General features: G+C 35.7%; 1 protein-coding gene across 1 annotated transcript; it reads right to left on the bottom strand.

The window, feature by feature from the left end:
* Window positions 1-9,545: 9,545 nt before the first annotated feature.
* On the bottom strand, window positions 9,546-13,445 carry LOC132042684 (homocysteine S-methyltransferase 1). Its single transcript, XM_059433210.1, has 7 exons — window positions 13,113-13,445; window positions 12,320-12,375; window positions 11,390-11,596; window positions 11,144-11,273; window positions 10,386-10,589; window positions 10,203-10,274; window positions 9,546-10,111 (listed from the first exon to the last, which is right to left on the bottom strand). The coding sequence occupies exons 1-7, from the start codon at window positions 13,281-13,283 to the stop codon at window positions 9,950-9,952; spliced, it is 1,002 nt and encodes a 333-aa protein (XP_059289193.1). The 5' UTR covers window positions 13,284-13,445; the 3' UTR covers window positions 9,546-9,949.
* Window positions 13,446-14,463: the final 1,018 nt, after the last annotated feature.

Genomic DNA, 14,463 nt, shown 5'->3' with positions numbered 1-14,463 from the left:
TGGTTGGAAATATAATTCAATTATCTACAACTTTAATGTTTGGTGTGATTCCAAATTCCAAATGTATCATGGCGTTTTCGCCTCTTTCGATCGGATATCCGAAACGTATCCTTAAATCATCCTTTTGGAGGGCTTATGCCCACATTTGGCTTAAGGGCCCTTATTAAGACTTTCTCAACTTCCCATGTACTACTCTTATAATTATTCATATGTCCTTTATAAAATTCCGGCATGTGGGCCCCACCTTAGCTTACGGTTACGAGGGCTTTTCATCAAGTAACGTATGAACTAATTTACACCATATCGTCTCCAAATGTCACACACACACACACACACACACACACACACACACACACACATATATATATATATATATACTCAGATCATATAATCTTCATCCCTGGCCCGAGCATAAAATTTGCTCAGCACGTTCGCGCCCCGTGGTGGCGCATTCGCGCTAAGTTGGCCCTTGGCCTCCTGCGCGTTCGCACCACTCCTTGGCACGTTCGCGCAGGCTATTTTCCTAGCCTGCCATCACAACTTGTAACGTCCATATCTCCTTACCCCAATGTCCTATTGAGGAGCGGTTTGTTGTGTTGGGCGGACTTCATGAACTTCACTCTGGGCTTTTGCTTGTCTCAAAACTCGTCATGTTCCAAAAGATATCCTTCCAATACTTCTCATACATGATCGTAAACCCTTATAGCCATAAAATAGGCGCATATCACTCTAGTGTTCACAATTAAGAAGTTGACGCCTACGGAACTCAACGTTCAACTACGAGGTGTAACAAGAATAGTGTTCTACATAAATTGGGATAGGGGGAGTACTTTGTAATTGTCACACCCTAACCTTATTAGGGTGTGATGGGCACCCGACCCCACATCCGGAGCCGAGCGAACCCACAGACTCTTATTACGTACATAATTTTTTTTTTCAAATAAAGACAAAATGCAAAATATAACTTTTAGAAATAATTCCTTTCGTTGCTTTCAAATTACATAAATTAATAGTCAAACAAAACCAACCACATATGACGTATCGGAGGGGAGCCGCTTACGATCGACAAACAACACCCACGACGCTCGTACCGCAAGTCTCTAACACGGATCCGTAAATCATAACGGACAAACTCGACTCGGCGGCCTCGAGGGGAAGATGGAGCTTGCCATCTCTCGCCGGAACATCTTCTATAATGACTTCGGCTCATTCGGGAGTACACGCGGCATGAAACGCGACCCCAGAAGACGAGGGTCACGGAAAATGCGAGCATGTAAGGCATGCAATACGACGGAGAACCATAACGAAACAAACGGGACTAAAAGATTAGTACATTAGTCAAAATGCCGTACGCCTTTCTCGGTTACATAAACCGACCCATACTGTCTCATATATCGGAAGGAGTACGGAGGGTAAGTAAGTCGACGGTACTAAAATGCTTATTTTACAATTACGGATCGCATGTCCGAAGAGGTACGGAAAATACGGAAGCGCACGGTGATGTCACACGTCGAACGGAGAGCGAACGTACGAGAAAGCTCGGACGAGGTCATATATCGGACCGAACTATCTAACGTGCCGAACTATGTCGAACATACCCGTAATCGGAGTCGACGTACGGGCCCCGCGTGTCGGACGGTTCGTAATCGAGTCGGACGTACGAGGGGTATACGAGCACGGATCCGTGAACGAGAGCCGGATGTACGAGAGATATATCGGACGGTTCGTAATCAAAATCGAAAGTATGGAGGCATAATAGGCAGAGCCTCATCAAAATCAGAGATGCAGAAGTCCGACTTACATAATCGTCATCAGAGTGTCCAGAATATCAAAATGTTTGTTTTCAGACCATAGATTATGCATAACAGATCATATATCATCATAAGCATATACTGATAACAGATCCCGGCCCTCCAGTGAGGGACGCGGTAACAGAACCCGGCCCTCTAGTACGGGACGCGGTGAACAGACAGATCATATGCCATCCTGGCCACCGTCCCCACATCATCGGATCATAATATCATATGCATAAACAAGAGCCCGGCCCGCCTATGAGGGACGCGGTGAACAATGCTGAAGGAAGAGCACGATAACGGAACCCGGCCGGGACGCGGTGAGCAGAGATACATACACGAACGCATACGCACGATAACGAGATCTACCCCGGGGCCGGTGAACGATACGTCGTTGAGCCTTACACGGCGCAGTCGTGAGAAACCATATGCACATAAATCCGGACTCGGTGGATAGGTATCTTCGACACGACATCGGAGATTCGAGAACAAGTTTCGGGTTCTTTCGAGTTAGTATCGGAATGTTATGAGCATTTTAAAATACGAGAAACCTCTTCGGACTTTTTTAAGCGATCCGAGATCGTACATGAAGAACGTAAGACCTACGTAGACACCCATATCGAGAATACTCGTATCGGAGTTATCATACGGGATTGCTTATCTTAGGAATACTTGATCGGAATACTTATGTCGGAACATACATATATCGAATAGGATGCTTATATCGGAATACTTATATCGAAATACTTACATCGGAATGCTTATATCAAAATATTCAAATCGGATCATACGTACGAAGCGTTTATATCGAGAATAGTCCAACCCGGAATACTTATATACGAGTTACCAAATATTTATAACAAACTCGGAACATTAGCCAAAGGTTCTCATTATTTATCGCACGGAAGTGAGGCAAATAAAACAATATACATAGGTCTCGGGGATTGCGGGCCCACTTTGGGTCAAATGATGTCGCATACCCAATTTACGTATTTTACACTTCATAATATCATTCATGATAGTTTTAAGATAGTCGGGTCCCATTGGTTCAAGTTCTGGGTGTTTAGACAATTTTTCCAACCATTAGCGACATAATTAATTCAATTCTACTTTTGAAAGAAAAAGGGCAATTTCGGACGTGGATTCCGAAGAGTAGAGTTGTCCCCGAGGTCCAAATTCAAGCCTAATATATCTAAGACATGCCAAGAGAAAGAAAGGGTAAGCCTTACATACCTGTTCCGCTTCTTAAGCTCCTCCAAATTCGAATCCCGTTTTCTCCAAAATCTACAAATGGTCATGTTTACCAATTGCGAGTTGTAGCTTCCAAGATTTCAACTTAAATTCATGTTTGTCTACCGAAATTCCGGCGACATTTCCCCCTATACACATAGCATCCCCGAGATTCTATCTCGAGCCAACAATACCACAGAAAATCCGAGAATGGAACTCGGCCAACAAATCAACAACAACAACCCAACAACACAAACAATCATTACGAAACACAATATAGCATAACTAGTTTTCTTTCCAACATAGTGTAATAGCTTTCACTCTAACTTCATATTTCCAACTCAATACCCACATTCTCATATTCATTTACTAATCAAGATCATTCCAATACCATTCTAAATCATTTCATATCATCTCCACGAAATATTCACAAGATATACAAAATATACAAACTTCCCGTCAAAGTCATAATTCACCCAAAGCTTCTAATCTTTAGCATACTTATTCATAACATATTTCCATCTTCCAACTTCATCAACAACAACAACAATTTGCACCTTACAATTCCATTCCCACAATTACATAAATTATAATAAAATCACAAGATTTCCTAGAACAACTTGACAACCAAATTTTCATACTAACTTGAACTAGTATCCTTCCATTTACATTACAAGACCACAACAACACAATTAACATAACAAACAAAATTTGATCATCCTTCTCCATCAACATAATGCCATACGGCCACATGCATATATATGCACCATCATGCAAACTTCCATATTCTCAACACACAAGTTTTCCATACTTTTCATTCATCTCTACATACTATAACATATATAATCTTCCATAACATAATAAGAACATGAAATTCTTACCTTTTTCCCAAAACCTCCACTTGCCACTAAAGTACTTTCTTGCCACAAAAATTATGCCATGTTAAAGAGGGTCCCAAGCTTAGTAGTAATTCAAGAAGAAAGGAATTTTTGGACCAAAGAATAAGGCTCCAAGAATTTTTTTTCTCTTTCTCTTCTTGGCCGTGAGGCCTTCTTTCTCTTCTTTCTCTCTTCTCTTGTTTTGTTCTTCCTTTTTTTTCTTGAATAAAAGATGACAACTCCCACATATATATAATTCTCTTAGTCATGTGGGGGCACATGCCCTCTCTAGATTTTCTTTCTTTTTTCCTCTTTTTTTTTTCTAGAATTTTCTTTTCCTTTTTAAGGATGACTTCTTAGTCATCTTTTTCTTTATTTTTGTCACATGGCCAATATGGCCCCTTGTTTTGGAATTTTCATGAACTTGTGTAAAATTCTAGTTTTGCCTTGCTGCTTTCCCCCCCCTCAATATTACCATTTTGTCCCTAACCTTCCGCATTATTTCCACGCCCATTTTGCGAATTTCTCTTCTTGCCCTTAACCTTTCACAATATTTCCATACTAATAATAGTCATAAATAATATTTATAACGACTTACACATTAAAATAATTTTTGAAAATCGTCTCGCCCTTAACTTTCCACGACGACTTTGAAATATCGAAACGTACAAAGTACGGGCTATAACAGTAATTATCCGGAAAATAATTGACCCATTGAAATTTTACAACTGACCTAATGCATGTGCCTCCTTATCTTGTTCTAAGTAAAATTAATGCCCCCGAAAATGATGTGGTGAAGAAAGTATTTTAATTTCCAAACTTGTGTCGAGAAGAAAACACTATTAAATGCAAACTAAACTAGTACATGAATTACTTTCCAATTAGTAAATCTAACCGCGCTTTGCGTGGTCATAGAAAGTCTCATTAGCTTTACAAACTAAATTATTATATTTGAAAATGCTTTAAAATATCCATTTTTAAGTGTTAAACCGTTTTATTATTATTACCACTTTCTTTTAAAAGAAAATTTCTCTGACATTTTATCACCCAAGACTTGGTCCTTAGATAATTAGATTTATCCAAAAAGAAAAAAAAAAGATTCCTTAAATTCTAGGTAAAAATCATTTTTCCTCTCTAATTTTTGCTATAAAATCAAATACCTTTCCCAATTTTGAAGAATTGACATTTTTTTCCTCATATCCTATGCAATGTCTATTTTGCCTTCATCGTTATCAATCTCATTTACTATTTATATTTTTTTAACGCCTACCAATCATGAGAAAGATAAGAAAATAACAAAATCAGAGAGAGGAGATTTACTTTGGGCGTTTAGTAGGAAAAACCGAAACAAAAATTCAAGGAAAATATAAAAAATATTGAAGAATAAAAGAAGAATTTTACCTGTGATGAGGGAAGGAAGAAGAGGAAAATAAGAAGGATCTATAAGCATAATAAAAAGAGTCGTAATCAAGAAGATTTTAGAAGTGACTATTTTATGTAAGAAAATAAACATACGGATATATAATTCAACATCGATCCGAGTCAAGCATCAAAGCAATAAAATTATCAGGTTGTTTACGAATCCCTTGACAGAAAATATATACCGTATATATAGCTCAATTCAGGAACAAGTTTTCGTTTTTCAAAGTCTTATGTTTCACTTAAATTTTGAGTCTTAGATTTTAGGAAGTGGTGGGCGGGTGTCCCTGAGATTATTTTGGTTACTCTTATTAAACATGATTGATGTAAATGTATAAAGATGTCAGAATAGAAATGAAATAGAGATGACAAACAAGAAAAGGAGAAAGAAATTGTTTTGACAGGACGTGGGTGAAAGAAATTGTTTTGACAGGACGTGGGTGATGAAAAAGCCAAGAGAAGGCAATTATGCATCGCTTAGTAATTCTTTTACTCATGACTTAGCTTCATGAATACATCAAATGTCAATTACGATACAAATAATAAAAAGAAAAATATTAATTTAATCACAAAGAAAACGAAAACAAAAATAACATGGGAGAAAATATTACCTCTAGAGCTGAATTAACATTAGGACTGGGGCACTATTACTGATATGACAAGAAAAGGATACTGCAACCTTTTTGTTCGAACTGCTAAAAGTAAACCGTTTTAGAAATTGAAACGCTTTAGTCTTTTCATCTTCCATTTTGTTTAATGTGTTTCAATTCTTCGCTAATCTTAACGGATGTACTAAAGTTTAGCTGTAGGTGCATTCATTTTTGTGAGACCTTTTTAAAATTATCTACTTGATTTTTTATGTAGAAAAAACTCATAAAAATTCAAAAAAAAAAAAGAGAGAAAAAAGATAAATGTCAATGGAAGTCATAGAAAAAATGACACATAGAATTATCTATATAAGCTTTTATATATATATATATATATATATAGATTGGATTATATAGTATTTAATTTCATTTAATTATATGTGGGTCCTCTTTGTTTTTTGTTTTTTCTTTTCTCATCTTTTCCTTTTTTATTTTTCCTTTTCTTTTATTTTTTCTCGTTACATTTTCTTTCTCCTTACATCCTTCTTGTTCATTGCTACCATATTTGTGATCCCCTCCCGCCCCTCCTCTTTCAGTTCAACGGGGAAATTTTCAGGCTTAAGAACACTGGTGCTTCCATGATGTAGGATATAGGAATTCTACTTTTAAAATATGTTTTTAATTAATTGTGTACTTCAAAAGAGAAACTGGGAAGAAGGGATTTGATTTGTTATCTGTTGTTGAAGATATTTTTGGTAGGCTTATTGTGATTTGACATGAATTTTTTATTTTATTTGCATTTTATCATAATTAATTTTTATTTTTTTTAAAAGAAAAACATAAATCTTTCATATATGGATAACTTCTCTCTCCTACAACGTAAAAACACAATAGCATCCAAAATGTATTAACTAAAAGAGCCTTCGTTTAGGAGATTATTTTTTCAATAATTTTTATGTTTTCTTTTATATATATTTTTTTTCATATGTAAGTTAATTTTCAAAATCATATTAAAAGGTTTGCCATTGTTAAGTTTCGCATGCCGCAGTGTCATTTCAATCGCAATAAAATTGCCGTTTTCGATTTGATTTGTTGCTAAATAATATCAGCTACTTTGTCAGCCGAAAATTCTCCATTTGTCGATCTATTCTCCCCTTCTTGTATTTTTATAAATTAATTAATTGTACATGAAAAGAGAGAAGAATGAATTGATTGTTTTAGTTGTCAGAAACTTTTCCAACTAGGCTCCTTGTTTCCGATCAGACGAAAACAATTGGTCAAGTTTGTGGGAAGGTTAGAGAGAAGACTCGATGCGATGAACAAAAGAGAAAAAGGAAATAATTGAAAAGAAAAGGAACACTTATATATAAAACGGAAAAGGCTCAAATATGCCATCCAACTATCGGAAATGGTTCATTTATGCCACTCGTCAATAGTTTGGCTCATTTATGCCATCGAACTATAGGAAATGGCTCATTTATGCCATCGAACTATAGGAATGGCTCATTTATCCACTCATCAATATTTTGACTCATTTATGCCATCGCTCGTTACCAAAATGACTCATCCATGCCATTTTTTATTAATGCCGGTTTTATAATACCAGATATGACACGTGGCCTCCAATTAGAGGTCTACATCGTTCAATTAAACCGAACCGATTTTAAATACCAAATTAATAAAAAATCCGACCCATACACCTTACCCACTCACAACCATAATCTAGTTGGAGGCCACGTGTCATATATGATATTGTAAAATCAACTTTAATGAAATATGGCATGGATGAGTCATTTTTATTAACGGGCGATGGCATAAATATGAGTCAAACTATTGATGAGTGGCATAAATGAACCCATTTCCTATAGTTCGATGGCATAAATGAGTCATTTCTTTATAGTTCGATGGCATAAATGAGCCAAACTATTGACGAGTGGCATAAATGAGCCATTTCCGATAGTTGGATGGCATATTTGAGCCTTTTCCGTATATAAAATGGCAACTTTGTATGGCTCGGAGGGCGTATTTGTCTGCAATAGTTTGGAAAGGAGAAGGAAGAGGTAGGGTGAAGGTAAAGAATTAGACGGAATAGAGAAAGAAGGAAGAAGAAAAAGGAAAAAAATAATTAAAAGTAAATGAATTTAAAGTTAAAAACTAAAAAATTAGCATACACGTTTCCTTCGTCTCAATTTACGTGGCACTTTTTGAATTTCGAGATTTAAATAAATTTTCTTTGACCACAATTTTTCATATGTCTTTTAAATGTTTTGAATTGTCAATTATTATGACTTATAATATGTTTTACGTAATCTCCAAATATTTAAATTTTATGGCAAAAAACTTAATAATTCTTTGTCAAAATACATGATCAAAATTAACAGGTTGACTCTCGAAATTCAAAATGTAACTCATTAATTGAGATAGCGGGAGTACTATATTTAAAAGCAACTTAAAGTTTTAATATGTAAACAATTTTTCCGAACAACTACTTGGTACGACTTATGTATTTCACTTTTAAAATTACTTAAAGAAGTTTTACAAATGAAAGAACAAGTGGAAAAGAGATCATGCAACTTGAAAGTAAGCAGACTTGAAAAAATTCAAATGATTAAATTCTCTGATTGGCTTGTTCAAACATGCTAGGTAAGACTATGAAATCAAAGGATCTGTTTGGATGGGTGTGGGACAGATTCAGTAGCCCAAAATGAATTACTAGCCCACGTTTATGTTAACCCTGCAATTATCAACGTAAATGTGTGGAGAATTTAGTTAGATTTTCTCTTCCACTATTTGAAAGAAAAGAGACGCTGCTTTCAGCGTTAATAAGTGAACATGAAAAAGTGCAGAAACTTCTTCTTTTCCTCTTTTTCTCCAAAAGACTCGCAAGATATTTACACATCAAATTCTATTTCCAAGAAAAGTAGAATAGGCTTGGAACAATTTTTCTTGGCTGGTTTCAACGATTTTCCGCATTGTTAATCGTTGTTTCTGTTACTGATTTATTTTTACACTTTGAGCTAAGCTATAGCTATTGAATTTCTGGGCTCAGGAAGCATCTCGGATGATCCTAAAGAATGTTCTTTCATGAATTCATGCCATTCACTTCCTTCGAACTGATTACAAGCAAGCCTCACCAATGCACAGGCTCAATTAGAAGCAATAGTGTACTCCGCGTTCTTGATTAATTTGGTAGCTCTCTTTGTTCTTTTAAATGTTATTTTTCCATATTTGGGAGCATTTCTTGACGATGCAGAAATTAGGAACCATAATATTCCCTCTAGCTTTGAGTCTCAGTACCTCACAGAGTTTTTTGTTTTTTAATCAATGGTGTAGTTTAATCTATGGATTACATTAAGTTTTATTGGTCACAGACCTAGAGCAAGCATATTGGGATTCATTTTAGCAGCAACTGTCTATCAGCTATGGGTAGAGAGGAATGCAAGAAGATTTCAAGTCAAATGCAGACCTAGTGTTCAGATTATTAGAGACATCATCTGGCAATTACATATAAAAGGACAATGAATTTGTAAATGGAATAGGCTATTAGATAGTTTGCAAAGTTATCCTGTATAAGCTATCAACTTTGTATTATCTTGTGATAGTGTAGCATAGGAAAGCCATAGGGACTGGGTCTAGAGTGAAAAAATGAGCTAGCTGTGTATAAACTTGTTACTTGGTTAAATAAAATTTCAGTTTGACCAAAAAAAAAAAAATGAAAAAGAAAAGCTTTTTTGGTCAAGTCAAATTGCTAAATTGCCTATCGGGGTGCACAGATATTACAAATATGCAATTTCTGGACAAATAGCATCAGTACTGGGAGAGTCAAAGCTAGTGCCAAAATGTCATACCAAGAGGTACTTGATATAACTACTCTCTGCTCCGTTTGCTACCTATTTATTCCCGCTCACCCCTTAATATCACCTTTTCCTCCACCCCTAACAAGAAGTTCTAGCTCTTTTCCTATGACATAAATGAAGATACGTATCACAACAATTTGTTCCACAAAGAATAACTACTTTCTGATCTATTGATGAAGGGGCAGTTAGAAAGTTGTGTCGAATCCGGATCTTTCCTTTAGGGCCTTTGAAATAGCTTGAATAGTGGATGGTGTTGTTCGGCAACAACCACCGATGAGTTTAGCACCAGCGTCACGCCATATCGGTGCAAACAGCTCAAACTTCTCGTTGTCAAAGCATTTCGATGGCTGCAAATAAAATTATCTAATAGTGTTATGAGTGTAGACCTAGAGATTCATGCAAAAAGTACAATCTAGGCATGAGATCAGAATATGTTACCGTCCATCTTTTTGATATGCCATCCCATATCTCACCACTATTGGGATATACAATTATTGCCTTCGTCGTCAACTGTGAAATCGAACTAGATCAGAAATGATGAGCCTAATTTCGAAGTTCTAGTTCTCTATACTATGTTAGATCTCATAAAGATTGTTTGTTTTAACAAATGAGAATGATTACCTCCTTAAGTTTCTGGATGAGAGTCTGAATAAAATGAGGAGGGGCGCAATTAATTCCTACTGCACTAACTTTGTCACTTTTATTAATTACATCAAGGCAATCCTTGAAGCTTTCTCCTGAAGGCGCATTCTCACCATCCACTGAACTGAAACATATCCAAGAAGGAATTTGTACATTTTCTTCTTCAAGCAGCTCCACACATGCCTGAACCATCAATTTCATACGGAAAATTTCAATGAACCAATCTCCGAACCCAGTAAGCCATGGCGAATACTACCAAATAAGGTCAAACTCGGAACGTTTAACCACAAATTATGTCATGTCTAAATTGTACAGGTGAAAACCATTTGTAGTTCTAAAAGGCAATTTAAGAAACATAGAGGATTTGTCATTTTCTGATTTGTGCCTGGATTTCCGCCTTTATTTCAATTATACGAAGAACCTTGGAGCTCTTAGCTATGTTATTAAGAATTATAGAGGGGATACATGTTTGAATAATAAAAAAAAAATGGCTAAGAAACTGTTAATGCCAGTGTTCTACTGTATAAGCAGTTTAAATAGGTCTAGGTTTCAAACAGATTGTTATTTTGCAGGAAAAAATAGTAGATGTAAAACGAGCAGGTTCTGTACTTATGACTAGCCAACACCAACAAATTATCTGAAGTTGTCAATTAGATGAAGGTTTTCTGCTCTTAATCAAGAAACAGATATCCCAGAAAGTGGTGATGTAAATACTGGGAACTAATGCAAGACAATACCTGAGCTTCTAATTTGTTGGGAATGGTCTCAAAAGCGAGTACATCTGGTCCTGCATCCACAAGAACTTGCAGTCTACGTCGATGGAAATCCTTAAGCTTATCCAGACTTACATGTGGTCCATAATTTCCACTGGGAGGAACAAAATTCACAACCTCAAACTCTACTTCTAGCATTCATTAAAGGTAATCAAATTTATTCATTTTTTTGTTTTTTTGGCAGTTTGTAACAAGGTCATAAATGTGTACCTGTACTCTGAACCATCAGCAATATAAGCTCCATAGCTTCCAATGGAGGCTGCAACCAGAGCCCTGTTATAGCTCTTTCTGGGATTTCTTTTCACAGCATTCCAAAACTTATCCCTGGCTTCAACTGCTAACTTCACACTTTTCTCTAACAACGATTCTGCTTCTTCAATCGACAATCCCCTAGATATGAATCCTGGAATAGTGGCCAGTAACAATAAATTCTTTCAAAATCAGCATTCAGATTTTACTGATTTAGGGTTTGTTTGGTATGACGGAACTTTTTCCCTATTTTTCCTTGTTTTGGATAATGTTTTCCTCAAAATAGGAGACAATATTTTCCTAGAAATTTGAAGAAAAAACCTTTTCTTGGTCAATAAAAAACACACCAACGCATCTCCAACCCACCCTATACTATCCACCCACTCCCTACCTGCCTATCCCCAGTGGCGGAGCTACGATTTCCGTCGAGGAGTTCAAAATATAAAAAAGTAAACATATGAAGAAGGGGGTTAAACATCTACTATATATACATAAAAAATAATTTTAACCTTGTAAAAACAGTGTTTTTTTCCGCCAAGGAGGTTCGGATGAACACCCTCGGCATAGTGTGGCTCCGCCACTGCCTATCCCACTTACCCACCCCACCTACCCCAACCCCACTTACCACCCCCTACCCCCGCCCCCATCTCGCCTACCCCTCCACCTATCCCACCTCCACCCCATATCCCCACCATCAGAAGTTGCACTGCAAATTTAAAAACCTCACAGTGTTTTGCTTTGAATATATGCAAATGCTCTTAAAATGACATTTTTTAACTTACGTAACAAAAACAAGAAAATGAATAGGAAAATTTCCTATTTTCCGAGAAAAACATTTTCGTCGTACCAAACACACCCTTAATAAATGTGATCTTTACCCATATATGTACCTGATAGGATGAAGTCACTAGTATATCTGCAGCAGCTTCCAGATATTCCAAATGTACCTACACAAATACAGCACATTCAACTTCACAGCTAGACATATGGCTAAATTTTAAGCAATTAGGAACTCGTTTGGCTACAAAAGCTATTAACTTCTTTCCAGAATAATTTTCAGTTTATTTGAAAATAAGTGTTCCGCCATTAAAATTTCAAATCCAACTTGAAGTTGTATTTCATGAAAAACAACTTATAACCTGTTTTTTAACTCATTTTTCACTTCTGAAGTTGTATTTCACATTTGAAAAGTAATGAACATTATTCCAAATATTCTTGCAAAACCTATAATCAAACAGAATTCCATATTCAACTCCAACTCCATAAATTCCAAATAAAGTGAATGAATCTATGGCCAAACGCCTACTAGATCTTATTAAGTTATAAGCAAGATCACGAGATCCTTCGCCCACTACAAGAAAGTATATAAATGGCAACAAAAAATTTAATATTTGGCAATAACATAGTTTTATTGTTGGCAAAGAACTTTTTTGTTGCCAAAGAATTTAATTTTGTTGCTATAGTATTGATTATTGTTGTAAAAAATACTTTTGGCAACAAAAAAAAAAGTTGGTGCATGTCCGTTGGGAAAAGTCTGTGCAACGAAAAAAAAAATTGTTGCCAAAAGTACTTTTTGCAACAATAATCTATCTATGGCAACAAAAATATAATTTTGTTGCCAAATATATTTTTTCTTGTAGTGGCCTGCGAATGTGAACATAAAATGAGATGCATTTTCACGTACCCGTTTGACAAGATCAGGATCTTTAATCAAGCAAAGAGCACTCCAGAGAGGATCATTAATGGAAGCTCCATGCTTCTCGAGTTGCGTGGCGAATCCACCATCAACAATGGCACAACCTCCTGCTTTCTCAATCAGATCATCTAACAATGCCTTAGCCTTGTGAATACCCATTTCTCTTTCTTTATTATCACTAATATATTCTGGTGGAAGGGAAGGAACAATGAAAGAGGTTTATGGGAGAGATTTTATAGGAGGCAATGAAAATATACAGAAACCAATGACGCGTTATTGGGTGGATTTAAGAATTTTTATCTTATGTAAAGGCTTATCTTCCTGTGTGTAAATAATATATAGACGTGCAACATACGTATAGCACAGCTGTGAACGCGGACGCTTTACGTAAAGAGGTTCTTCCTGGAAATGGTTTGGTTCACTTTTCTGCCTCTCCGTTTAACGCTATACTATACCTGTTTTACCTACCTAATGTTGAAAATAGAATTCCCATAAAAAATAAAAAATAAAAAATAAAAATAAAATAAAAAATTCTAACACTAAAAAATACTTTTAAAAAATATAGTACTTACTCCGTCCCAATTTTTTGTGTAATAGATTTCGAGAGTCAACCTTTTTTATTTTGACTGTGAATTCGGACATCCAATCTTTAAGTTGAATCTGCTTTCTTCTACTTCATACTTATTTAATAGTATGAAAATTTTGCCCTCTCTTTTTTTCATATCATTCCTTAAGTCCCATAGGTTTGATATTGTAGAATTTGACCCATTTTCTCATTGAATGAAAGGTACGAAATAAATCAAATTGATACAAGTATCATGTGAAATCTGGGATTTGTTCTAACAGTGGGATTTTCACTTTCTTGATTTCCCACCAATTTCTTAGATCCTAGCTCTCAGAGCCGAAGGAAGTCCTCTAACTAATCTAACTTCCCGAAGGAGAAGGTGGAGTAGAAAAAGAATTTATATATTAAGAAACTACATAAAAAGTACTATAAGTCACAATAATTAATAATTTAAAATATTTCAAGGACATACGAATAAATTGCGGAAAAAGATTTTCTTATTTGACTCTCGAAATCCGGATTGTATCACATAAATTGAGAGAAAGAGAGTATTTTATTTTAAACATGGTAAATGTTACAGTCTCAATGAGTTACTTGATTCTTCTTTCCTAAAATAAATTCAAGGAACTTTGAGCTTAATCTTGACTTGAATCTTAATTTAAGGGATTAAAGCTTGATCTAGAATTGTACTTTTGACCATGAATCTGAATTTGATTTCTTCGTCATAAACGCTTTGAAAGCCGCCACGAACAGTAATTATTTCATGAGCAAGTA

The sequence above is a fragment of the Lycium ferocissimum genome, unplaced genomic scaffold (genome assembly GCF_029784015.1).
Source record: "Lycium ferocissimum isolate CSIRO_LF1 unplaced genomic scaffold, AGI_CSIRO_Lferr_CH_V1 ctg17072, whole genome shotgun sequence".
In the NCBI taxonomy this organism is placed as follows: Eukaryota; Viridiplantae; Streptophyta; class Magnoliopsida; order Solanales; family Solanaceae; genus Lycium; species Lycium ferocissimum.
This window is presented reverse-complemented; position numbering and strand designations above follow the sequence as displayed.

Excerpts from the sequence above, each read along its gene's own strand:
- LOC132042684 (XM_059433210.1), bottom strand. The coding sequence starts at position 13,283 with ATGGGTATTCACAAGGCTAAGGCATTGTTAGATGATCTGATTGAGAAA. Across the intron at positions 11,597-12,319 it reads CTAGTGACTTCATCCTATCA|GGCCACTATTCCAGGATTCA; the intron begins GGTACATATATG and ends TTTATTGTTACT. Across the intron at positions 10,112-10,202 it reads GCATATCAAAAAGATGGACG|CCATCGAAATGCTTTGACAA; the intron begins GTAACATATTCT and ends TTTTATTTGCAG.